The sequence below is a fragment of the Colius striatus genome, chromosome 4 (genome assembly GCF_028858725.1).
Source record: "Colius striatus isolate bColStr4 chromosome 4, bColStr4.1.hap1, whole genome shotgun sequence".
Classification (NCBI taxonomy): domain Eukaryota; kingdom Metazoa; phylum Chordata; class Aves; order Coliiformes; family Coliidae; genus Colius; species Colius striatus.
Genome location: NC_084762.1, coordinates 45,814,343 through 45,841,668, shown reverse-complemented (window position 1 = coordinate 45,841,668; position 27,326 = coordinate 45,814,343). Strand labels below are relative to the sequence as shown.

Genomic DNA, 27,326 nt, shown 5'->3' with positions numbered 1-27,326 from the left:
AAAAGCCCAGAAAGGAAGATACCATGGGGCACAAGCTTTCTCACAGCCCAGTAGCAATGTTAAGCATTAACTAACCAATCATGCTTTATGTATCCATTGGTGGAAAGTTCCAACTGCTCATTAAAAGTTCCACGCTCTAAGTTCCATTGATAAAACAAGATCCTCTGCTCCTTAAATCTCAAGTACGCAAACCAGATCTTAGCTGCCATAAGAAAACAATTGGCTCCAGAGGACTGGACTAGCTGACTGGACTTCTTTTGTTATCTTGCATTTCAAATTTTTTTCTGACTTATAAGTCATTCACTGAAATTAATCATATCTGACACACTTTTCCAACCTGAAAAACAGTCAATTTGTCCAACAGTTTTTCCCTTGCTTCCAGAGAGGAAGTATTGCAATAATATGAATAAAAAGCTAAGTAATATATTCTGTATCAGCAACTGTGGTCTGGGAAAGTTACTATGAAAGGCCAACAATAGTTCCAGAATAATATTCCTCTGGCTGCATGTCTAAAGTTCATGGAGATGCTCCAGTCTCTTTCATAGGAAATAAAAAAAAAATTTCCCTTCAAGTAAACAAACAAAATACACCTCAAGGAAAATGAAAACAATTCTTTTACTAGCTAGAGGTGTGATAAAAATGAAACAGATTGCAGCAATAAACAATTAAAAACACTGTACTGGTAATATACTGTAAAGCACTAATAAAAGTTTAATCAGACTTATTCCTTTTGTACTAAGTAGGAAAGTCACTGTCACTTAATTGGAAGTCACTCAACAGGAAAGAAAGTTAATAAGCTTGCCTGCATGTATCTAAAAATATTCACCATAAAGAAGATGAGGTATTGCATCACCTTATATTTTCCCTCTCCCTTCCCCCTATCTGTGAGCTGAGCCAGTAAAGTTAATGGGACATTTTTGTTAATTTCAGCAGAATGAGGACAACACCTTAATTTTTTTTTAAAGTATGCTTTTGTTATATGACATTTTTTTCTGTGGATATTTTGGACCATGTTCAAGTAATATAGAATCACTTCAAAATAAATAGTTCCTCGCTCCTAAGATCAGGGTGTTTTTCATCCCTAAGGATGTATGCTACGATGTATGCTACATTGTATGGTGGAGTGCAGCGCTGCTGGTACAGCTTAAGTTTGCTCAATTGCCAAAGCAGCCTAGCCAGTGTGTCAGAATACAATTATTCTTACATCCCTTATCACTTCTCTCTGTACAGGCACTTCTCAAGAGCAGCATTTTAGAAAAGCCAAGAAGCTGGGGAAACCATCTTCAGAGTTCAAATTGCTCCACAGTTTTCTAAGAGCTGCATATTTCTGTTTGAGATCCCACAACGATATCTACATACACAAATGCATGTGTTGAATCACTACAGGAAAATTAAAGCTAAAATGACCTCAAGCTTTGCACATAACATTTAATAAATTATGACCCTTAATTTGCTGTTTCTATAGTGAAAAAACTTTTGGACTTTTGTTTACCCATTCATTCACATCAGTCCTAGCACTGTGTTTGAAAACAGACATTATGCAATTTCACCATTAATTGCTGAGTGCAGATGATGCACTTCATGTTCCCATTAGCCCATGTGAATGTGGCCATGTCTACAGATCATCTTTCTCTTGATCACCACAAATTACCACTAGACAAAATTATTCAGGAGCTTTGCACATTATAAAGCTATTTTGATGACAATTTCTTTGACTTTCACAAGGATTGTTGAATTTTCTATCTGAAACATACTATGTAACAATGCGGTGGTTGGTTTTTTTTTGCAAGTCATCTTAGCAGAGTTGGTCCTGGAACTTTTTCAATATTTGATTTGGAATATAGGTTGTCCCTAGCTTGAAGGCTTGTTCTCCAGGAATTCTCAGGCAGGTGATGAAAATTTCGAATTCAGGATGTATAAAACAGATCTACCTTTTTCTTCTTGCCTTTGTCACTGTTACTAAACTTTCTACCAGATTCTGCCTCCTAATTGAGCTTGTTTACTGTGATTTTAGAGGATATTAAGAAAAATGACACAGAGGTTATCAAAATAATTTAACCTTCAGATTCCCATAAAGATATAAGTAGAAAGTCCTTACGTTATTTACAGTACCACATTAAAAATATTAGCCTGAGTGTACACAAATAACATACACATATTTTGAGATATTATTTTTGTAATGTCTCTGATAAGCTTTAAAGGTAGGAACTGGCTGGTTTATTCAAGTATCACCCATCTATGCAGTAAATTAGAGGTGTACATGTAGCTCCAATGGAAGTTAAGCAGTCAAATAATTTGCCATGGGGTAAAAAGGAGAAAAGCCTAGTGCTTTTTGCTTATATGTTCACATAATTCCTTTCATCATCAGTGGTGGAACTTGGTGCCCATTAAAAAGTGTTTGTGGTATTTCAAATGGTGTCGCTCCAAATCACAGCTGACTGGAAAAACAGAATATGTCTATTAAAATTCCTTGAAAATAAAGATTTGTTAAGAAAAAACTAATTTCCTGGTTTTCTCTCTCTCCTTTCTTACATGAGTTCTGCAAATGCATCTCTAAAGTCTGAAGATCATTGAAATTTACAGCAGATTGGTGATGAGAGACTATAACATACATCAGAAAAAAAGTCTGTATCATCAAATATGAATTTAAAACAACAATTATGCAACTGTATATAACCCATAATCCATGTAAGGTGTACACAAATGGATTACCATTAAATACTCTAATATTCTCAAAAAACCTCACAAAACAATAGTGCAAAAGACTCAGGTGTTGAAGTCCCCACATTAGCAGCAATATTGAAGTAGGAATCAGAATAATATTTTCAGCAGTGAGTGTGTGTGCGGTGAAGAGGAAAGGGCAGAACAAAATAGAAAAACTATGGAAACAGGATCCATCTCTTAGACCTCTTATCCTCAACAGACTTTTCCAGTGCCTTCCATGTTCCTCCTATTTGAGGCTGGGAAAGTGCTGCCATTCAGTTATATCTTGCACTGACTCACCAGCTGCTTTGCCTGTACTTCTTCAAGAGACTGTAAGGCTGCAGATCTTTCTCTGCCTTACCCAGTTACAGATCTTCCTCATGTTTGCTGGAACGTTGTACCTTTCAGACTTGAGTCTCTCTAGTAAATTTTGTTAAAGTTGGCCAATGGATTCAAAAGTTACTGCGAGGTGAAGCTGACAGGTTGGAATGTGGACAAAGTATTTGCATACTTTTTTTCCCAGCAAAAAACAGGCTAAACATAACCAAGGCACATAGAAACAATGAAGGAATATGTCCTAGTCGAGTTCAGCTGTAACAGAAATGTCAGATATCTGTTGCCTGCACTTTCTTTAGAAGTTAGGTAACTAGTCCATTTTTCATCTGCTTAAAAGTGCAAGATAAATTTTTGCCACTTTTCAGGCAAGAAAATGTCATTTTTTTCCTGTGAGATCTGTTTATCTTGATTGTGAAAGATAAAGCACCAAGAGGATACTGGCAGCAAAGACAGAGAGAAAAAGTTGCTTACTTCCTGGTAGGATAATGAGAGTGCAGCAGTGGAGGTGTGCATTTCAAGATCACAGCAAGCTGTGCTTTATTCAGAATGGTACTACAGCATTTGACACATATGCTGTAACCACATGGAAACCATGGCATGGGAAGAATATTGTAGGAGGGAGATTGTAAGGTATAGCACGAAAAAAAAACCAACTTCAGCAGAACCAGGAAAATAAATTTGTATTACGTAAAGGAGCTATGACACAGATGTGCTGTTCAGAAGTTATTCTTTATATAAAAAGAAACATTGGTAATAATGAAAACCTGTTCTTAGAAGAGTAGGCGCATGAGCAATGGTAGGTAGATAGCTAAGTGGGAGCAATAGTGTGGGTTGTGAGACCAATATTAGACTTAAAGTACTCAGAGAGGAAAAGACCCACAAGATGAAAAATCCTTTTACAAACATCAGTGAAAGCAAAAGTGAAAACGTTTTTAAGTTGTTTGCTCTGCCAAAGATGAAGATGAAGCCAACTACAGAATGCACATAGAAAACATAGTAGCAAAAGAAGGCAGAAGATCCCTGACAATTACCACAAGGTCCCTTGTTCTTCACTGATAGAAAAAAACAAAATTAAGAGTGAAATACCATTCAGCTTTCAGGTGTTAGTAATGTCCTACAAGCTTAGTTAGAAAGTCCAATAGTGTCTGTAAAAGGCTGCCTGCTGACTAGAGCAGCTTTTTGCTCTTTTCCATAAAGCTCTTATTCAGGTGCAAATTGAACTCACTGTCAACAGTATGCCAAGGAAATAACTTGTTATCACACGTTACACAATTCCTTGATGACCTATATTCAGTGAGCTAGGAGCCCTAATTTAGTCTCTGGCTGACATACCAGTGAAACTCTATTACAACTCTCAGAGTAATCAGGGTAGCCCTGGGATGTACAAGCAATGTCACAGTCAAGGTCAAGTCATGCTACTAACAAAGTATGAATAAGTCTGCAAAAAAAGACCTAGCTTAACAGAAGCCTTCAATTCCCAGAGCAAGCACTTGTATAGTTCTCACAAGAAAACTCTCCCAATTTACCATGTTCAGCAGAAAGGGATAAAAGTAATGCATAATTATGTATTATACGATTTGTCTCTGAAAGTAGAAAGGTTTCCTAGGAAGAGATATTTCTACAAAATATCATCACAGATTAAAAGAAATAATTCTACTTCATCCCAATTTATGCTAAAAAGTTATTTCATACACCACTACAGTCCTCTTTTTTTGTTTTACTACCATTTACCAGTTCCCCCTTCCTTCTGTACTATAATTTACATCCTACTTTGGCATAGCTCCTAAACTTACATGAATTTTACAGAGTGCAGCTTAAAATTAAGCACATTCCTGAAAGTTTTCCTGAACAGAAAGGGATTAAAAAACATATGTGCAATTAAGTATTTCTATGAGCATTTTGCTGAATTACAATAACTTCAAAGCTAAACCCAAAAAGCTTCTGCTGCCTATTCCCTCTAATCTAAAATCCTCTGGGTGAACAGTGACATGCGAGACTTTACTTTTAATAATTCCGTATTCTTTTGCAAATCTTGTATCTACAGAGGAGAGAAGTGACCAAGAGCAAATACACTCACTGTGAGGCATTGTACTTCACATGCATATCGCAGAACTTTGGAGCATATGTTTCTAGCCTCAAAAAGAACAAGCTCCATGCCTGATACTGCATGGCTTTCTGGAGTTTGTGGTGGTACGTAAAATTTATGACTTCACTTTGCAGAAGTTGCAATAACTGATCCCAGAGGAGGAGTTTTGGCTCAGGGAAGGATGTTGTAAAGTCTGCTGGATGATGACAGGAATCACTGTATACCTTGAGCAAGCGCCAGCTAGTTTATAAAAATCCCTGCAGAGAATGAGACTGCTTTCTCCTTTGGACAGTAATGGAAAGAGAGAGCAACCACAATTCCTGGCTTCCCCTTAGACAAAGCCAGGCAGGCTGCTATGGGGAGCTGCAACAAGCATGTTTTTGTCTTCTGGTCTATTTGCCACTGATGTCAAGAGCATGGCATTCTTAACAAGGATCAAATGCTTTTCTCTAAAATCTATTTATCAGATAAGATCTCTGGGAAAAAAAGGAATAAAGAAGGACAAGGAAGGAGAGTTAATTAGTGAGGAAAATGCAGAAGGAGTCTTTTCTCACTAATCACAGATACTAGAAGAGATACAGCTCTATTTTCCCCCCATTTTAAAGCTACAGCCTTAGGCAAGTTATACTAAAATTAGGTTATTTTTGGTTCAGTGAACTATGATTCATTATTATAGTTAGGAATTTTGCAGAAGACAGACAGAAACAATAGTTGATTTAAATCCACATTATTTTCTTTTATGGATATAATTTATTTTCTCGCTTTAGAGGACTTCTCAATTTTAGAATAATTTAAAATAAAACACTAGTACCAAAATTTTCCATTTCTGCAATTTTCATGAAAATTTGGGCAGCTTTTTTAAAAGGTCCAAAAAAATGAAAAACACAAAGCCACATTAAAAACCCATAACGTCATCATTCCTCCCGACTAAAGCTTTCATAAATGATTTAATAAAACTCAGTTTTGGTTATTTTTCTCCAGAAGATACAGTGCCATTCTGAGTGAACTAAAGAGTAGAAACAATGGATTTGCCTATTTTCAGGCAGTTATTCTTCTTTTTAATTAAATGTCAGGTGTACTCTGGTTAGTTGCAAGCGTTATTTTAGGGCTAATTTCACATGTTGAGTATATATAAATACTCAATTATGCAAAGCTTTTACAGGCCAAAGCTATAATTCAGCAAAGTATTTAAATAACAGACCTATTGTACCTGAATACTCACTTAACACCAAGAGGTTGAAATACTTTGGCAAATTCAAAGTACAAGTCACAGGGCCCCTTTACATAGTAACATTAAAATTAATTTTCAAATCTACTCTTGTTCAGAAAAAAAAACAACCAAAAATAAGCATGACCAAATATGCATGTTGAAATACTTCCCTTAACTGATACCTAGAAGTGAAGAGTAGAAACATATAGGAGCAGAAACTGTATGTCTTAATGGAGAACTCTGTATGATGAAGTAAAACATGGACTTACTTGAGGGTGGTGAGCTCTGTAAGGGATGGCTGGGTGGCCTTGAGATAGCTCTCTCTCCGTGCAGCAATCTTTGGAGATGGCTTCGGACTTGTGTCTGAATCTCCACTGTCATCATCCCCCATGGCTTTGATATAGCTGCCACTACGCATCCGTCGGCAGGGAATCTCATCATCTTTGCCTCGTGGAGTGTATCCAGTCCATTCATCTTGAGGAACCTGAAGTGATAAACACAATTCTCTTACTAGTACATTCTTCCCTGATGGAATTGCACAGTAAGATTTCACTGTTCTAAGACACAACACGGCCTGTCCTCAATACCATTTGACCATGGGTTGCTCTTAGCAGTGGAGGCCCAGTTTTCCCCCTGCATAGTCACAAGCACCTCTGGAATTGTTTATTTTCCACTACTTATCTGGGAAATTTCTAGCAAGCACACTTCAATTAGGTGTAATACTAGGATGGTGAAATTATACTATTATTGCTGCTATAGCATAATTAGTGCAATTGAACACCCGTCAGCTTGCAGGGATCCTCTTTATGAATCATGTTAGTCTGAGTGTCTGAGTCATACAACTCTTCCCTTCTTTTTCTTCTTATTGATGTGCATTATTTCTCCTGAACAGAAGTAAGTGCTGTCTTTGCATTGGAAATGTGGAACACTGGGAATGTGCATTCTCAAGATTTTGGATATAGCAGAGGACAGTTGCATGGTTCTCTTGCCCAGTCATCCTCTCCCTTCCTTTGCTTGTGGGGCTTCTTACCATTGTAAACAAACACCCTTCTCTATCCTACAGCAGTGGAAACAACATGCAGTGGAGCAGAATCCTTGAAGGAATTGTCCTGACGTTATTTTGCAAACCTCCCATTTTATAGTAAAGGTGAAACTGCAAAAGACATTTTTAATTGCATATATTTTATATTAGATTAATGTAAAAGTAGCTGTGAAATTTTAGTTTGATACATTTCTGATTTGTCTTACTGAAGTGAGCTACATCTACAATGCTCATAAATCCCTACAAGCCATATAAAACACGGAGTTTCAAACCTGGCTTGCTAAAATTTGTCCTGCAGCTTAAGAAAAGTCGCATCTACCAGGATAACCTCCAAGTGTCTCTTTTCTATGGAAAGTTTATTCTTCAAGAACATTTAACTTCTGCTGAATGTCTCATGTAGCAATTGCTTCCCAAACTTCAGCCACAGCATTTACATGCCAGCTTGTTTAGACAATCAAAAAGGAAACACTGGGCTTTTTGCTAACAGCTTAGCTGTTGATCCTCACCAGAAACATAAGCCTAAGTTCAGAGGCCATAAGGCCTTTCAAATATTACTGTCAATGTAGGTCAAATTTTTATGACATTTTATCCATCTGTGCTGCTATAATTGCAGTCCAAAAACCACTCTGTCATAAAAGGAACAAAGATATTTAATGGTTCTAAGCATTCATGTGCTTACTACTAATGATAATTAATTGACCGAACTATTCATAAGCTATGCCATTGCTTTTCTTCCTGCTGATTTCAAACACAAGACCTTGCCAACTTTCTTCCTTCATTGACTCTTCCTGCTGCTGACATCATTATTTAGGGCCTTCTTTGAACTTCCAGGCTTAAACTAGTCCTTTTTTCCTGTTGTGCTCAGTCTAAACTCTTTTTTACCTCCCAGATCTCTCTTGGTCAAGTGTGGCTTTGATGAAGTCACTTGGAGCTTTGGTATTTTCCTCAGAGGACTCAAGAGTTTATCCTGGAGGTGTATTCTAGTTTGTATCTTTATAAACATTTCTTCTTATGACTAAATCTTTCTTCTTGGGACTCAAACTACCTTGTTAGTTGCTCTGTTTTATTTAACCTCTTTTCATTGTGCTTTTTAAAGCAAATTTCCATGTTTTCTTTAAATATCCTTTAGTTAATGACTCTGGTAATTCTAATTCTGTAAAGCATCTAAATTCTTACCTTCCAGCAGCACTCAAAAATTGCTGATGGCTTTGTTGGTTTTTTAAATTTATTTTTATTTATATTTTCCCTTTTTCCCCCCTCCTTTTTGATATTTGCCTGGGCTTCAAGAATATAAGTTATACAATTTCCCTAAGGCATCTATAGGAAGTAATTCAACAAATACACTTAAAGCCATTTAGAATATTCTTCTAGAAAAGGGTAAGGCTCTAACTAAGAAGTTTAGAGTATTACAACCTGAGAGTACTAACAGAACACACTGGAGGAATGGTATGGAATATATGGCTCTGACAGGTTTCCACAACAAATTGAGAAAAAGAAATTAAAATCAATGTTTCAATTCTGTGACTAAGTTTATGCCTCAACCTCAGATCTGGAAGGCTGATGCTTTCGTAGTATGTATACATTTCAAAAGAGCAAATGAAGGTACTACTTGGAAGTGGTTTTGATTTTGATTTTTGACATATAAGAGTACAGAGCATTTTACACTCCTCCTCCACCCATTTATGATAGACAGAGGACAATATTCTTTTTAAGCCTTACTCCTGCATTGATTCTAAGCATATAGCATCATGAAACAGTTAAAATATAATCTATATTCATACCATCTCTCACATTTTTGAACCTACAGCTCCTGCTTGTAAACTGAAAAACCTTGACTTTTCAAATCACTCATGTACAAAACGGAAGTTAAAACAGGTTTAGTACAATCAAGCTCTGCTGACATTTTGATGACACGTTTGGACCTCAGTCAGAAGTTTAGAACCTGTAATAGTGTATTTCCAAACAATTTTCAGATAGATATTATATATCTAAGTCAGAGTATGTAGACAATCTTTGAATTCTCAGAGAACCTGCACATCAATCTGTTTAATATTTTATTAATTATGCTTTACTTAAAGGTCTGTTCTTTTACGCATTAAAGTAAATTTGTTAATTAGTCTTTAATGCATCAAATAAAACATGTTATTATAATGCTAAGGTTGATGTCTTTAACTGAGAAAAACTTGGAGTTAAAAGTCACAATGCTTAGACAGCACCCATAATTCAGGAAACCTGAACACTTTTAGTTTCATGAAATAATAAATATACTGTTAAATTTAATGCTATAATTTATACATGTAATACCAGTGATGAGATATAGTTGCTGTGGGCACGATAACTCTGAAATTCTTGTGTTCTGTTGTCAATAACTCCATACATAAATATGATACCTTTTCTGCAAAGCTTCTCAAAGTGATTCAGACATGACTGGAAAAGTTTTGAAAGCTAGTTGCAATGAATTTACTGCAAACCTTCCTGTTTGCACATGCAAACCCTGTGTACTGTAATGAGCTTTGAGTGCATTGTTCTAGCCCTGCAATTCACATAATGTGATTTTGAGGAAGTTTCCAGTTTGATTTCTGCTCACTCAGTGAATTGGGCAACCACTGAAAAACAGCATGCCATCTTTTTAGTAGCTCTGCCACCTTTCAAATGCTCTAGTTGCAGAAAAAGAGAGCTGGGGCATACAGAGTCCTGGGGCAAAGAAGTCTCAGGAGTGCCACAAACCCACTGGCTGCTTTGTGTACTGCAAGTTACTTGCATGCACAAAACCAAAGGAAATGATTTAAATGCAACCCATGTTACATTAGCATGTTATGTGTTTAAGGATAACCCTCTATGTATGAAAGAGAAAAGGATGGCTATAGCTGGGAAAACCATCCAGATTTAGAGAACAGCTGCAAATATCAACCCAGATAAAATTCCCATTTCAGTTAACATATTAAGGAAGTCAGAATGTTTACACAAACTATCTGATCTGCCTAGACAAAGATGCAGAATAAGAATGCAATGAATGTTTGATTAAAAGGTTATTTTAGTTAATTAGTTTTCCCAGTTTTCTTGTGGATATTTAATGCTGTGTGTTTTCCTTTTTTCTTTTCAGTAAACTTTCAGTATTTAAGAGACTGTTAGGGAAAGCAATTTGGGTCTGGCTCCCCTTTCTCTCACTTCAATGTCACAAGAGTCAGTAACCCTGATTTTAGAATTTGGAGTAGGAGACAACAGTAAGACATCACAGACATCATATAACTGGTAGAGAGCACTTGTGGAGTAAAGAAATGCTTTAGAAGTAGTAGATTTTTGCTTTGGCTATTAAGTTGTAATACTCTTCATGAAAGGATCTCAGAGCACCACATATTACTTGAGTAGAACAAACAACCCTTAAAGCTCAGCATTTCTTTCATTGTATCTATTTTGATATTTAGAAAAAACAGGCAGATAAAATAATGTCAACATTTTAATACTTCTGTGCCTATAGCCAAACACTTCAGGCAATACCTACTAAAAGAAGTGACCTGATTTTCAGAGTGCTTTCTTTGATGCCTAAAAGGAATGGCTCTAACAGTTCACAGCAGACAAAGCAATTTATTGTCACAGTAGTGTTTTATAAAGCCCTCTCAAAACTACAAATTGCAAAAATAAAATCAATCACATGATTTCATACATTCTGCTTCTATACATATGGCACTAAACACTATAGTGTGTTTCCTTCTGTTGATTTGTCAAAAATGCTAGGAAAAGTGTCTATATGAACCCTTAGTTATTTTCCTTTTTTTTTTTTCCAGTCAGGAGATCAGAACAAATTTTCCCACAGGCTCTTACTTTGTTTGAATGGCTAATATTATGTCTTGCTATGCTGCACGCAAGAGCATATGCATGATATCTGCTGCCTTAGAGCATTAACAGCATTAAGATTGACATACCTGAGATAAAGCTGCTTTGAGATTTTCAGAAAATCATATTATTGAACTACCTTGGCAATACCATTTTTTTTCAGAATCAGAATATGAAGCAGGAACATTGTTTGCATGATTGGTTTTACTGTCATGAAAAGGGGAAGAACTAAATGCAGAACAATCGTTTTTCTTAAAATATAACTATTATTATTCATACTATTGAAGTAATATTTCATTCTGCAAATGATCTTTAAGATTATACAAATTTCTTTACTTACAAACCTAAAAATCAAGAGTGCACTTTACTCACACAAAAAGTGCAGTAAAACAGAATACCATTATTACTTGAAAAAACATACAAAATATTCAGCAAAGGCATCTGAGACAAGCAACTTACTGAAACTTAAGACTTCAGCATGCTCCTAGAAATAATATATTTGTACAAGTATGAAAGCTAAGCCTGACTAGTTTCTTTCTTCTGATTAAATGGCATGTGTAAGATTTTTTTTGTAAACAGAACAGACTATGTAGACAACATTCTGCCACCAGACAACTTTTTACCTGGATTCAGGTTCATTTAGTGTATAGACTACCTGGTCTGATCTTTATCTAAATTCATGTTGCTCTGGAAGTGTTCACATTTTGTCATTAGCCAGGTTGGACTGACTGGTTGATTCCTTCATGCATTTTTTGGATATAAGGGTACTGGATTTTTCCCCAGATAGCAAGTTTTTTTTTCCCCAGACAGCAAACAAGTATACTGGCTCCCTAGTTTTCAAACACTCATTTGATACAGTGGTAAGTGAAATAAACCCAGCATGTAATGACAAAGGTAAAGAAAACATTTTTTATTCAATTTCTAAACAACAAAATATCTAATTTCCTTCTTTCTTTCCCCAAATTGTTATTAACTTACCTTTCTGGATGAAATAGCAAACAGACTGTCTCTATGGCAAAGTAAGTTCATTACTGATCTCTAGTTTGATTTGGTTTATTGCAGCTGAAATCATTAAAGCTTCTCCCTGTGCTTTGCCAAAGCAATGTGGATGACTATAGAAAGTAAATACAAGGACTGGAAGGAGTGGCTAACCATCGCTCACAGCAGTAGACTTGTAACTTTAGCTTTCTATTAGTATGCAAATACTTAATGAAATGAAATCACACAACTGAAGAACAATGCTTAATGACTGCTCAGTGCAGATTTTCAAACCCGTGCAATTTGGTTTTCTTAGCTGTTATTATGTCTCTTTTGCATGCTGTTAAGGAAGTTTCAATTGCCATCTTCCACTTACTGAGCCTATTCCTAGCACTCATGAATATTGAATTAATCAGACCAATAAAGATGAGTAGCATTTCATTTTACCAATGTGCATGTGTTGAAAGAAGTACTCAAAAAAAAAGGGAAGCTTTAGAAAGCTTAAAGAACAACGTATGTTTAATAAGCCTCAAGAGTTTTCAATAAGGCAGATAATAAGATTCCTTCCATTTAGGACAAACAATGTACTCTGTATCTGCAGTAACACTTGCTTTAGCTTGTACTATTTCAGCAATCAAGTCCTACTATAAATTAATTTTTCTGACTTATCTTTGTATTTTTTTACATTAAGAGAATTAACAACCAAGATAAAGACCCTACCTGAGAAGGAACTTTATTTTTCCATCCTAAGTGCCCCCACACCTTGCATCAAACCTGAACAATCAGTGTGAAAACTTTCAGTCTTCCTCCACAATAACATAATTTGGAAAATAATAGTTTGAAAAATCTTCTAAAGCAGTATGAATCCTCATAGAGTAAGTCAATAGACAAAATTCTTCAAGCACCACCCATTTTCATTCATCAATGGTTCCTTGACCACTGGCTTGTCAATCTGATTCACATTCTGTTTTATGAAGAGGAATGTGTGTCTCCTGCAGAGAACAACCACGTCCTGAATCCAGATAAATTTTCTCCTCCTGCTTTATGCATAAAAATCCAACCAACCATGAAGAAGGTCATGTGGATACAATGATTCCAGTCAAAGGCTTTGAAAGCTTGCCTCAAACACATTCTGCAGCAAGGAAGTCAAATAGCAACTACTACGTCTATTAGCTAAAGGAAATGTAACTGAAGGTCACATAGCAGGACTCTTGGCCAGGACCTCAAAACAAAATGGCTTTAGTGATATCCATGGATGATATTCTCTCTGTGGCAGAGGGCAGACATTCATTCTCATCTTTCTCAGTACCCTTGAAGCTTTCAGTGCAGTTAGCTATAATGAGATATGGCTCTTTGCCCAGGTAACGACAACGGGATGACTGTTAACATGAACACCAATCCTTGAAAGGGCACTTTCAATGACTAGCAAAAAAGTATTCTTATGCTTCTAGATACCTTCTTTTGGGGTGAATTGGTTCTTTCCCTAACCACTTCAGCATCTGCATACAGTGACTACTTGGCATTAAACCTCAATATTGTTAAATGAGATGTATGTCATTTTACCTTTCTTTCATTACATATGACCATAAACCTATTTAAAAGGAGCCAGCAGAAAACTTGCTTGTGGATGGATCACGTAGCTGAATCTGCATCCTTGAAAAAAAAAACAGACATGGTGGGAAGAGCATTTTGAGAAACAGACCTTATGCTGTTTCTGTTGGCTGACTGTAACTGGATAATCTCTGGTGCTTTGCTACTGTTGTGCTCTCACAGGCAGCATCTGTAAGTAATGCAGTTAAGCTATCAACTCCAGCTGGCTATGAGCTTCCATCACATTTCAATGTACAGTGAATAAACCTCATTGATCCTTCCACAACACTTTCTTTTGGATTACAGCAATGAAATATAACTGCATAAAAAGCTTTTATTTGGCTCTAAGGAAACTGTCTGGGTTTCAGAAAATCATAGTGTGCCTTCTCAGTAACTCCAAACTGTCACCTCTGCTCTACAGTGGTCTTCCACTGGAAATGAAATCAAGGTCTCAATTCTCATCTGTTGAGAACTAAATTGCTAAAGATGAGGAAATCTCAAAGATTTCCTAACAAACTGATTAGCACATTGGAGTTATGTCAGTAAAGTAAAATTAGACCCAAACTTATTTGCATAAAAGGCTCTCAGAGACAATTCAAACTGTATCTGGAAGTCCTAGCCCATCAGAACCGTCACAGTGCCATATCTAACTTCATGTCACATTGCTAAGCCTTTGGTGAAAGAAATACATATCTATCAGAAGTCCATGTAAGATAGTCTGTTGCATAGGCTCAGGGTAAGAGAATGACAAGACAAAAGATATAGAACAGATTCATGTTCTCATTGCTTAATTCACTAGTGACAGAAGCTCATATGTGCAAAAAAGCACAGTGCAAGAGCATTTATAAGGCAGAACAGAAACTGTAGCCAGCTGCTCCCACTCTTCTGGCACTGTAGTATTTCCTCACTCAAGATCTGTAGAACAAATTCCATTATTGAAACAAAAACCCAATAAACATATCTAGGGGAACTATTACTTATTACTTTGAATTGTCTGAGGAAAACATACCAGTGCTTAGTGTTCTTTTCCCCACCTGCTATGCATGCCTCCACAGTAAAAGTTATTTCAAACTCACATGCAGATTGAAATGATTCTCTTTGCAGGACTTGATTTATATTGAAGATTTCTGTTTTATTTAATTTTTCACAGTGAATCTACTGGAAATAATAAGATTAGAACACTCCAGATATTTAAGGCTACAGAAAGGAGTTAGATCCAGGACTGTGTCAAATCTTATCCATGAAGGAACTGAAATAGATACTAAATGACAGTTATTAATGGGCAGCCATAATTTTTATACACATTTCTGATGTAACAGTATCTGCAGTGTTGTGTCACTCAAATATTTGGCTAAATGCTATGTATGCTAAATCTTTCATATGAGCATCTTTCATATGAGGAAAGGCTGCAGGAACTGGGGCTGTTTAATCTGGAGAAGAGGAGATTGAGGGGAGACCTTATTAACATTTATAAATATCTAAAGGGTGGGTGTCAGGAGGTTGGGACATCCCTTTTTTCTATTGTATCTAGCAACAGGACAAGGGGTAATGGGATGAAGCTGGAATACAAAAAGTTCCACTTAAATATAAGAAAAATCTATTTTACTGTTCAGGTGAGGGAGCCCTGGCACAGGCTGCCCAGGGAGGGTGTGGAGGCTCCTTCCTTGGAGGTCTTCAAGACCCGCCTGGACATGCTCCTATGCGACCTGATCTAGGTGAACCTGCTTCTGCAGGGGGGTTGGACTAGATGATCTCTAAAGGTCCCTTCCAACCTCAATCATTCTATGATTCTGTGATTCTATGATTCTATGGTATGTTAGCAACACAAAATGGAGATCCAGATTGCAGAATTATATTCATTAATCAATGTGCTAACAGAATGATCCAAGAGTAATTCAAGTTTCTCTAGAAAAAAATAAGATCAGTGCTAATATATTAAATTCCAAGTTACAGAATAGCAATAAAACTAAAGGACAGAAAATTATTACCCAAGGAACACTGGTAGATAAAGTTGCAGCTATATGTAAAGTACTGACATTGCAATAGAATAGCTCTCTTAGTACTTGGGTGGCCCCCATTACTGCATCACTCAGACACCAAAGATCAGTCCAGGTATTAATTAAATGAAAGAAAACAGAGCAGTTGTTAAGGTGAAATATGTGGCAAGATCATTCTCAGGAATTTAACTGACGATTTTTTTTCTTTTTTTTTTTTCTTTTTTTTTTTTTAGGAAAGGATTGTAAAGATGAGGAGTTTGGGTATACTGAAATGCTCTCTACATATTTGTCATGCTACAGCAAATACATCCTGTGTAGGTTTGCAGGCAGACTAAATAACCAAGATGTAGGGTCAGTGGAATTATTTGTTATTAATATATATTTTAAAATAAGCTATTTTGTGCTTTATTAATATTTTCAAGTGCCCACAAATTCAGTAACTTTATTTATTATTTATATTAGCCATGTTGAAATTTTAAAACTAAAATAAATTAGCTTTCTGTGAATGGTATTTTTTGTTTGAATGTTCTTAGATACTAGTTTATTTTAAAATTAACAAACATTTAAGAATGTTGAAACGTTTTCATGATTATTTAATTACCTGGAAGTTGGCCTAGAATACATTACAACTTTTAACATATTATTTCACAATTATTCAAAGTGTTTTTAGCTTTACCAAGACAAATGTTTCATATGAGAGCAGTAAAAAAATTTGAAACCTATATCTCATATACTTTGTGGTTTTGAATGGAAAATTGAAAGGGAACTAATATATGCTTAATTAATTTTCAATTTACAGTGGAATAACAGAAAAAAAAGGTGAATCCTCAGATATATGAGAAATGCAAGATCAGTATCTATGAGAGGTGGAAACAGGGGCTGACTTCTTGGGAAGAGTATAGGAACGTTGCCAGAGCATGCAGAGGTGCAACTAGGAAGGCCAGAGCCCTTCTAGAATTAAATTTAGCCAGGGAAGATAAGGACAGCAATAAGGCATTTTGCAAGAACATCAACAGCAGAAGGACGACAAGGAGGAATGTGGGCCTGCTGCTTAACGCTGAGGGTGCCCTCGTGATCAAGGATGCAGAGAAGGCTAAACTACTGAATGCCTTCTTTTCTTCAGTCTTTACAGCCAAGACTGGCCCTCGGGAAGCCCAGTCCAGAAAGGATAGTAGGATGGTCTGTACAGCAGAGGACTTGCCCTGGGTGGAAGAAGAAGAGGTTAAAGACTTGTTGACCAAACTTAATGCTCATAAGTCAATTGGTGCTGATGGCATGCATCCTAGAGAGCTGTCTCGTGTTATTGCTAAGCCTCTCTCCATCATTTTCAATCAATCATGGAGGACAGGCAAAGTGCCTGAGGACTGGAGAAAGGCCAATGTCACTCCAGTCTTCAAAAAGGGCAGGAAGGACGACCCAGGAAACTACAGGCTGGTCAGCCTAACCTCCATCCCTGGAAAGGTGATGGAACAACTCATCCTGAATGTCATCACTGAACATATGACGGAAAAGATAGTTATCAGGGGGAGTCAATATGGCTTCACCAAGGGGAAATCCTGTTTGACCAACCTGATAGCCTTCTATGAGTGCATAACCAGCTGGCTAGATGATAGGAGAGCAGAGGATGTCATCTACCTTGGCTTCAGCAAGGCTTTTGACACTGTCCCCCATAACATCCTCATCAGAAAGCTCAAGCAGTGTCGCTTGGATGAGTGGACGGTGAGGTGGATTGAGAGCTGGCTGAATGACAGAGACCAGAGCGTGGTGATCAGTGGCACAGAATTGAGTTGGAGGCCTGTGGCCAGTGGAGTTCCACAGGGATCAGTTCTGGGGCCAGTCTTGTTCAACATCTTCATCAACAATCTGGATGAAGGGACAGAGTGTACCCTCAGCAAGTTCACTGATGACACCAAACTGGGAGGACTGGCTGATTTCCCCATGTAGTGGGTCTGGGATGGTAGTGATTTTCCACAGCAGCTCCTGCAGTGCTGTGCTTACTGTTATCAATATTATGACTACCGCTCGCACAGCATCAGGGCTGTCCCTCCAGCATTCCTTCCCCTACCTTCACCAATAGCTGTGAGTGGGCATGATCTTGGGAGGGACTATGGCCAGGACGGCTGACCCAGGCTGACCAAGGAGATATTCCATACCATATGACGTCAGCTCAGTAATATAAACTGGGGGAGAGGAGCAGGAAGGGGAGGCGAGATTCATTTCTGGCCTTCCCAAAGCAACCGCTACGCGTACTGAAGCCCTGCTTCTCGGGAGGTGGCCGGACATCGCTGCTGATGGGAAGTAGAGAGTAACAGCTTTATCTGCTTTTGCTTTGCTTCCTGCGCTCGTGGCTTTGCTGCTTATTTATTAAACTGCTTTTATCTCAACCCACGAGACTCCCATCTTATTTTCTCCCCTTCCCTGGCTTGCTGAGGAGGTGGGGGATAGAGTGGTGTGGTGGGCACCTGGCATCCAGCCAGGCTCAAACTACCACACCCCAGAAGGCTGTACTGCCATTCAGTGGGATCTTGACCAGCTTGAGAGCTGGGCAGAGAGAAACCTCATGAGGTTCAACAAGGACAAGTGCAGAGTCCTGCATCTGGGAAGGAACAATCCCATGCACAATTACAGGCTGGGGATTGACCTGCTGGAGAGCAGCTCTGCAGAGAGAGACCCGGGAGTCCTGATTGACAATAAACTGAGTGTGGCCAGTAGGTCAAGGGAGGTTCTGCTCCCTCTTTCATCTGCCCTGGTGAGGCCTCATCTGGAGTCCTGTGTCCAGTTCTGGGCTCCTCAGCCCAGGGACAGAGAACTTCTGGAGACATTGCAGCATAGGACCACCAAGATGATCAGAGGACTGGAACATCTTTCATACGAGGAAAGGCTGCAGGAACTGGGGGTGTTTAGTCTAGAAAAGAGGAGACTGAGGGAAGGATCTCATTAATATTTACAAATATCTAATGGTGGGTGTCAGGAGGTTGGGACATCCCTTTTTTTCTTGGTATCTAAAAACAGGACAAGGGGTAATGGGATGAAGCTGGAACACAAAGTTCCATTTAAATAGAAGAAAAAAACTATTTCACTGTTCAGGTGAGGGAGCCCTGGCACAGGCTGCCCAGGGAGACTGTGGAGTCTCCCTCCTTGGAGGTCTTCAAGACCCACTGGGATATGTTACTGTGTGACCTGAACTGCTTCTGCATGGGAGTTGGAACAGATGAATTTTAAAGGTGCCTTCCAACCCCTACCATTCTATGATTCTATGAATATTAATGGCTATTAAAAGACAATGTGTATAGATATAAGGGCATACTAAAAAATTAATTTTAATATGGTAGTTGTAACAGAAACACAAACACCACAAATAAGGAAAAAGTAGAGATTAACTGAAAATGCAGATAGATTTGCATAGGTGAGCCCAGTATAACAGATCTAACATCCATTGCTGTGTCATACGGATAAACACTTTGTAATTTCAGGTACCATATTAACAAAGCATATGTTAGATACTGTTCCTTATTAACACCCTGACTAGAGCGATGCCCTCTATTTGGCCATCTATGGACAAAAGCAGCAGAAAGACTGAACGATAACTCCTAAGAAACTGTGAATTGCCTTATTCTGAGACTTGAAAATAAGTCACCTTATGGGTTTCTTAACATTACACATTCTATTATTATAACACACATTACAGAAAATATTCACACAGGAAAACTAAGCACAGTATAAACCAGAGCCCTTCGCCACCAGAAAATGCTTATTACCCTCAGAAACTTGGCTTATGTTTCTTTACAGCATTTGTCACAATCTCCTACCACAGGAGAAGAGATGTAAATGTAGAACTTGGATGACTGCACCATCATCCCCAAATACTGCACTTCCGTTTTCAGAAGTCAAATTTCCATCCTCAGTCTCAAGCATCTGACACAACTGACTTCTGTCTCATCAGATGAGATCAAAAGAAAACATTACTGATCCACATAACAAGAAAGGAATAATATGAAAAATGTCAGTCTTTGTAATTTTCTCCATCTTTCACTGGATGGACAAAGGATAATGGTAACAGTAATTACAGGGAACATTGAATAGCGAAACTATAATCAGAGACAAACTCTGCAGTGTATTTTACACTCTATTAGCCTAAACAATCATGAATTCATAGAAATGAAGAGTGTAAAAACTACCTACTCATGTATTTAGACCCTATTGTTTGCAAAAATCCACTGCTCCTTTTAGTCTTCCATAATTTTGCTGAATTTTAATTTTTTAAGAGGAGGGCTACCAGAGGAGTAGAGGCTGTCCACTACTTTACAAATTATTCTCTCAAGGGAAGGAAATAATTTTGAAGAAGAATTTTGAGAAAAGAGGAACAGTTTCCTCATCTTCCTTCAAGTTAGTTCAAGTGTAAGCCTGGATCAAATAAAAGCAATTTCCTGAGGTAAGAAGCAGCTCAAATAGAGGACCTTATCTTTCTACTATACAGCTCATTATTCTTGAAAGGAGAAATAGAAGACAAAAATACAATTCCATTACCAAAATGTAGGTGAGAGGAAAAGGTTTTCTCAACAGTCTTTAGACTAGTCTGGGAGCTAACACCTCTTTCTGAAGATGCAGAATGTTGACCTAAGCTTCCCCTTGACCTCCAAAGATGGACACTGTATCTCAGCACCCAGGCTGGATGCAGAGCCTGACAGGGTAAAGAAAGACTGTCCAGTGCACAAGGACTCCGTACTTGATCCAGATTCCAAATTATGAGAAATAAGCCCATCTGTAACAGGAACTACTGCCAACTCCCTCCACAGAACGGTTGTGTGGAAAATATCACACCAAGTGAGATAATTGTTTGTTATTTCTTTACACTGAGAATTCATTCAAATACTTTTGTGATAAAAGCTCTTACAAGGAAATGTGAAGTCAATGTCATCTGTGATCTCTGATATATTACAATTTGTCAGGATAAAGAAAATTATTCTCAGTACTCTAGTTTTAAAGAAATCTCTACGTTGACTTCAGATACTATCACGGGAAGAGTTTACATGAACAAAATAATTGTCTCTTTCAAGGATCAGAGAATTTATGTCCTCGATCATAAACAACAGATTATATTGCAAGTGAGTTGATAAAAGCATCGATTTAATATTTAGTGAGTTAAATGAAGCAACAAAGAATCATAATTAAAAAATCAGAATTGTCCAGTATTGTATTGGATTTGCAGCTTTCATTTATCTCATTTCTAACTGTCCTAGCATAAGACACCATTTTGGTACAATGATGAGAAAGTCACAAGGAAAATAACAGATTTTCAGAATTCCTCTGCAGTATCCCACTAAGGGATACTCTGTTGCTGTTAATACATATTTATATTGCAGGACAGCCAAAAGGCCTCAATTATTTTCTGTGTCCCATTGTGTTTGGCACTGTGAAGACACAAAAGCAAGCAAAATCCAAGCCCCAAAGGGCTTGCAGTGTAAAAAGATAAGTCATATACTGGAGAGAAAGGCAATGGGATGCCTTCAAAATGGACCGACTGTTTAATACCTATATCCATTTGTCAACCTTTTTAATCTGTCAAGAGAGAAGAACAATCATGACCTGCTTCCTCAAATCTACCCTACTCTGTTTGAATATGATTTCCATTGTTAATTGAAGCCTGTTTAAGATTTTCCTTTATTTAAAAACTATTTCAAACCAGTTATATTTCCCTGTCTTTTATAAACAAGCATACAATCAGAAAAAAAAAAATAAAATGAAATTAAAAACAAAATAAAACCACCAGGGAAACAGTGAGAATATATTAAAGGTGTGAATTCTAATTCCTGTCCTTGACAATTGTTGGACATAGTTTTGTACAGACACAGATAATGTCCTCTAATTCCACTTCAGGAATCTATTCCTGTCAGTTAAATATTATCTTAAAGTCCCTTCGGAGGTGTTCATTTAAAGCTGATGCTGGCACAGTTTTTTCCCTCTTTTCTAGCCATCTGTTCACATACTGAATTGTCAGCTATTTTATCTAAACCTGAGAGGAAGACTGAAGGAGTAAACAAAAACATCAACAAAAGAAATCTCAATGTCCAAAGTTTCAACAACAATGAAGCCTGAAGTTATCACTTCTTCTCACTCACAAAATTTGGACAAAAGAGACTTAATTAAAAAAAACCTCTCAAAAGGTTGCAATTTGAGGATATTTTGAACACTCTCTCCTTCCCTAGTCCATAAACACAGCTGTAAACACACACTAAGCATTCATATTGCTCCCTCTCCCTGCACCCCACTCTCCTAACAATTAACAGAAAATGCACAGATCCATTTATTTAAGTTTAAAACTTAGAATCACGGAAGTTGGCATTCAAAATTATTTTGCATGTAATTCAATAAAACCTTTTAAGATCAATTTTTAAACCTGGATGCCTCAGTCCTACACTTTCTCTGCGTACTGACTTAACATAATGTGGAAGCTATCTCATTAAAGCACCCATATGAGAAAACTCGCTACAGTTCCTATACACATAGCCAAGCATCCCACTACATTAAAATAAAACCAAATCATCTTAGCAAACCTCTTTTTTCCTCATGGTCTTCTCTCTTCTCTGCGCAACGTTGTTCCATCTTACACACACACTTAGATGTGCCATAAGTGCTTTGTTTAAAGTGCATTAAAGCTATCCACAGCTCTCCTAAGAATGAAACAGTTTTAATATTTTCTGATCCATGTTCCTGCCTGCCACAAACATCCACCAGCAGTACGGTAGCTCCAAGAGCAGACATCTGATTCTTGACATTTAAAGATACAATACTGGTGAAAAATAGTGACGCTGTATTAACTACAAACAGCTTGTGAGGGAGTAGGTGATATGCTCCTAAACTGTATAATCAGAACAAGCAATAATTTCAACCTTTTGATTTTTTATTTTTGACTCAAAGCCATGAAAAAGAGGAATAGCCAGATAAACAAATCTGGACATGTTACAATTACTGGTTTATGAGAATTTATATTCTATGATAAAAAGGGAAGTAGGTTGTTTTCCTGCTGTAGAAAGCATTAAGGTACCCCAAAGTTTCTCAAAAGGTTCTCAAAAGCTTTCATAATAAAATAAGCAGCAAATGAAGGCAAACCTTGAAATTACAGAAATCAAAGAATTTGTATCCTGGTAACATTCAGTTAATTGACACTGCAATGCTAAGTGCAAGCACTACAACATCAAATTCCCTGTACCCCTACTGTGGCTGCCCTATAAATTCAAGAAGTATACAGAAAGGACTTATTGTTCCAACATGAACTATTTCTTTGACATACTGAATGCTGGAAAAAAAAAAGAAATTAAAAAAAGAAAGATAAAGCAGTTTTATTTTTAATTTCAGCAGCAGTACCCCTTGTATGGGGATCAGTGACCTCTGTGGAAAGCTGAAATATCAGAGCAAACCACCATCCCCCACAAACACCTGAGACAAGGCAGAGCACAGTTAACAGCAGTTCTCCACACTGTACCTGGAGGTACTGACATGACCGTTCCTGTTGACATGCCTCTGCCTTCACCACTGTCTGATCCATGTTAACTGATGCTTTCTGGTAAACTTCACGGGCTCTGCTCACGGTTAATGTAGAGGACCAAGAGCTTTTCTTCATTAACTGGGAGTCCAAATTCACAGGCAGGTTTGCACAGGTAGAGCATTTGACATCATTATTGCTTCTGGATGACTTCACAGTATGTTCGCTAATAGTATTATAGGCTTCCATAAAATATTGGGAAGAAGAACGATCAGGGCATCTTCCCATGGTCATGACCCCACTGGGACCATGATAAACGCAAACATCATTGTCCAAGTTGTCATCTGAACTCCACCATCCCGATGCATTGGATCTGGGCTTACCTTCTGATCTCCTTTCTTTACTTTTGCTGCGCTTTCCATACCTCATCGTCTGCGACTCCTCTGGGCTCGCTTTGCCCCCATTTACACTCCCCTTGGATGGTCCTTCCAGTGAATGGGACTTGGTAAAGAGCTTTTGGACAGAATGAACCAGATGCCGGATCCTCCCTGGGCTGTCACTGCGGTGCTCCATGGCAGTCCGCTTGTACTGCAGAGTATGGTAGCCATCCCGATTCAGAGGCAGCTGCCGTTCAAACTGGTCCAAAAGGTTGGCAGGAATGCGGTTGGTCTTGTTGGCAGTTCCGTGGGGAACCAGAGCACACTCGTCCTTGAGTTCATGGTGGGAACTGTAATGCCTCCGGGGAAACGTGCTGCTGGCAATCTGATCGTTGTAGGGCACCATGCACTCTGCCTGAAAAGAGTTCCTTTGAGTGTAGTAAGGGTGGTCTGCAGGATGGGGGTCCACTGGATTTAACAAATATGGCTTCCTGTCCGGGTGATGTGGCAGACTGTCACATGGAGAGTCACAGGCAACCCCATGATGATGACTACGGCTGCTAGATAATCCCTTCATTGTTGATGTATAGCAAGTCCCAAAGTCATCTAATACGTATGGCTATGCAATGGGCAGATCTCACAGAAAGGCCTAAAGGAATGAAATACAACAGAAGCCATAAGATATTCAAGTTAAAAGAAAAAATACACGTGCACATTTAGCATTAATTGTTTCTTATTGTAAAAATAGTTGGAATAAGCATGCTCTGAATCCTGTTATCACTCAGTCTTTCCCAGGTCCAACACAGTGATAGGGAATACCTAAATAATACACAGAGAAAGTGATCTTGTTCCACCAGCTGAAAAATAGAGGTAAGAAATTATTTTCTGATACAAAATTCACTATTGTTCACAAATCCACTTATACTCTCTACAGGTAATTACAACCACCTATACGCTAAAACCTCAGTCCTGAAAACATCATGGAAAGGAGTCTCCCAGTAGCTCTTAATTGCTCATCTGCATATTTTCAGGGCCAAATAAATGCATTAAAAAAAAAGTCATGTCCTTTCTGGGTTACTTTTGGCTGAATACCAAGTGTGTGCACTTAAAAGGAAACTCTTCTATGTCTTCAATGCATGTCTGCTCACAATTCAAGTACAGTTTTACTTGATTTCCATGTCATCTGCCTAGACTAAGCATCTCAATACAATGTCAAAACAGTACTTCTGTAAGCTCTTTTCAAATTAAGAATAAAACAATAACACATCACATTAACTCTGTCAAAATGAAGCCAAAATGTTTCATAATCTATATGTTTGGGATTGTTGTGTTTACTGTTTACTTACTCCTGTTCACACACAAAAAAATCTTATTATGATAATTTATAGCTTAGAGACATTTTCCCTAATTTTTCAGAGTACTAAGCAGTGTTTAAATAACCCTATCTACTCCTTCTGCCATGAGGGGAATTGGTATAGACAAAACTTACACACTGGTCTAACAGTATAAGGGATTTCAATACTTCATTGTAGCTATTTGTCCCTGAAGTGACTCACAATGTTATAGACTATTGATTACAAGTTCAAAATGGAAGTCTTCATTACTAGTGATATAATAAGCACTCTAATGTCTTCATTTCAGCTCTCACCACTAGCATGATGTGGATGCAACCGCTCCTGCAAACTCTGAGCTACTAATGTGTATATAATGGGGTTTCAGATGTGGGAAAATATTCTCATGGTGCCATCTCGGCTCCTGATGGGCTGAGGACTCCTTAGAGGATATTGTCTTATCCCGCACACAACTGAAACTCAGCTACTTTATTCTTATCTGACATGGCTATTCATGTAAACTTTTGGAAATGGCACTTTTGAGGTCTTTCTTGGAGTATGGATAGAGATGCATAGCAGTTTTCCTCTATGTTCCTCCAGTGTCGACTCAAATAAAGTTCATGTTTTAACAGGTTGTAGACATTGGTCCTACTGACAAATTAGCAACAATGAAGTTTTCTAAAACAGCATTAAGTTAACGTCAGTCTGGAAAAGCATGCTCTGCATTTTATCAGAATGTATGTGATATTTTCTTCTAAATCTGCGGTGAGCTGAAAAGGAACTTTTTTAAATGTATGGACGTCCTGCATTTCACTCCACCTCAGCAGATCCCTGCAATGCAGAAAATGTTCATTCTCAGGAGACCCTGGATTCCAAAAAAAGTTTTCAAATACTGCAAAAGGCATTTGAAAGATTCCAAACAGATGAGCTCACTGGATTATCTGAGGAGAAGAATGACCATAGGCACTTTTAAAAGCACAAAAATAATATATTCAGAGAGCTGGACTTATCAATTATACCATAGTGAAAACACTTAGCACTCCTAAAGAGCATTTTACATCCCTACCAACCCTTTAAAAATGTGATCTATTAGACTGCGTAATAGAGAAACATACAATGTGATGTAGTAGTAGACCCATTACTTAGATTATTGAAAAAGTGACTTGACGGTGAATATCCCATCATCAAGAATACTACTAAAGGATATAATGACCAGATAAAAATACTCCAGTCTCTAATATCTATGAATATCTTTCATGCTTGAAGGCTTGGGAAAACAAGGTTTCTGCCAGTTAATTTTTATTTTAACCCATTTACAATCATGCAACAGTTTTCAAGATGATTGATAAATTATCTTAAGGCTAAGCATAGACTAATGTGCTATGTAAGATAACAATAGTAACACCTTGTACCAAAGATATAAGACATAGAGAAGTAAAGTGGGACATAACCAGAACCAGTGATTTGTTTTCATTTTTTTCATTATCTGAATGGCTATGAATTTTTCATTTTTGTATTCTGTGCAAAATAAGTATATGTATATGTATATGTAGACAAAGAACCAAAAGAACAGAGAAGTCACGATAGGCATGGGGGATGTAATGGAATTATTAAGAATATGTAGTCAATATACTGATAGAGAAGAAAAATTGGGATGAGGAAACATATCACCTGATTTATAGGCTGGGACAGAACCATGTGTTACATCTTGAAGATAAAGATGAGCTTAAAAGATCTCAGTATGGTTTGACCAATGAGAAGAGCAGTGTTGCCAGGTGTGTTTGGGATGGACTGGCAATATGGATGATAAGGAGGATGAGCAAGAAGTGGAAAAGCTTATGAAAAGTGACATTTGTCTGCATATAGAGAAAGGGACAGGCTTTCCATAAATTGTGGAGGAAGCTAAGTGGTGCTATATGAGCCTCGATGGCAAGTAGGATGGTGAAAATGTTTAAGAGAAAAGATAACATTTAGTTCTACACTCATTTTGAGTCTGATCTGTCAACGAATCTTCCATGAGGAAGTGCTGGAGAAAAAAAGCAGAAAATAGATAGGATGGTCTGCCCAAGAGGAATCAGATAGATAGATACAGAGAATAACAGAAAATATTCTTTTGAATGCAAAAGACCATATATTTACCATAAAGGAGGATAAAGCTCACAGTAGAAATTGTTTATTCCCAACTATTAGAACACTGTATGCATTATGAGAGTTTTTTTTCTCCTGCAACAGTATTGAAAAAATTACTTTGCCATATGTCAATTGTGATAAAAACTCATGAGTATTAACTACAACATAGCTTCAATTGACCTTAACATTATTATTTCTGCTAAGGTATTGAAAGTGTAATGAACTAGAA

At 37.6% G+C, this 27,326-nt stretch overlaps 1 protein-coding gene across 2 annotated transcripts in view; it reads right to left on the bottom strand.

Annotated features, from left to right (window-relative positions):
* Positions 1-24,213, bottom strand: part of DLGAP1 (DLG associated protein 1) — a 143,333-nt gene extending 119,120 nt beyond the window's left edge. The window contains exons 1-2 of one of the 2 annotated variants that reach the window (XM_061994856.1): positions 23,260-24,213; positions 6,605-6,819 (exon numbers count right to left, since the gene is read on the bottom strand). In XM_061994856.1, the coding sequence (XP_061850840.1) occupies positions 6,605-6,819; positions 23,260-24,213 (1,169 nt within the window). Of the gene's footprint in view, positions 1-6,604; positions 6,820-12,189; positions 12,241-23,259 lie in introns of those variants that run through there. The other variant, XM_061994857.1, reaches the window with a different exon arrangement.
* Between the last annotated feature and the right edge of the window lie 3,113 nt (positions 24,214-27,326).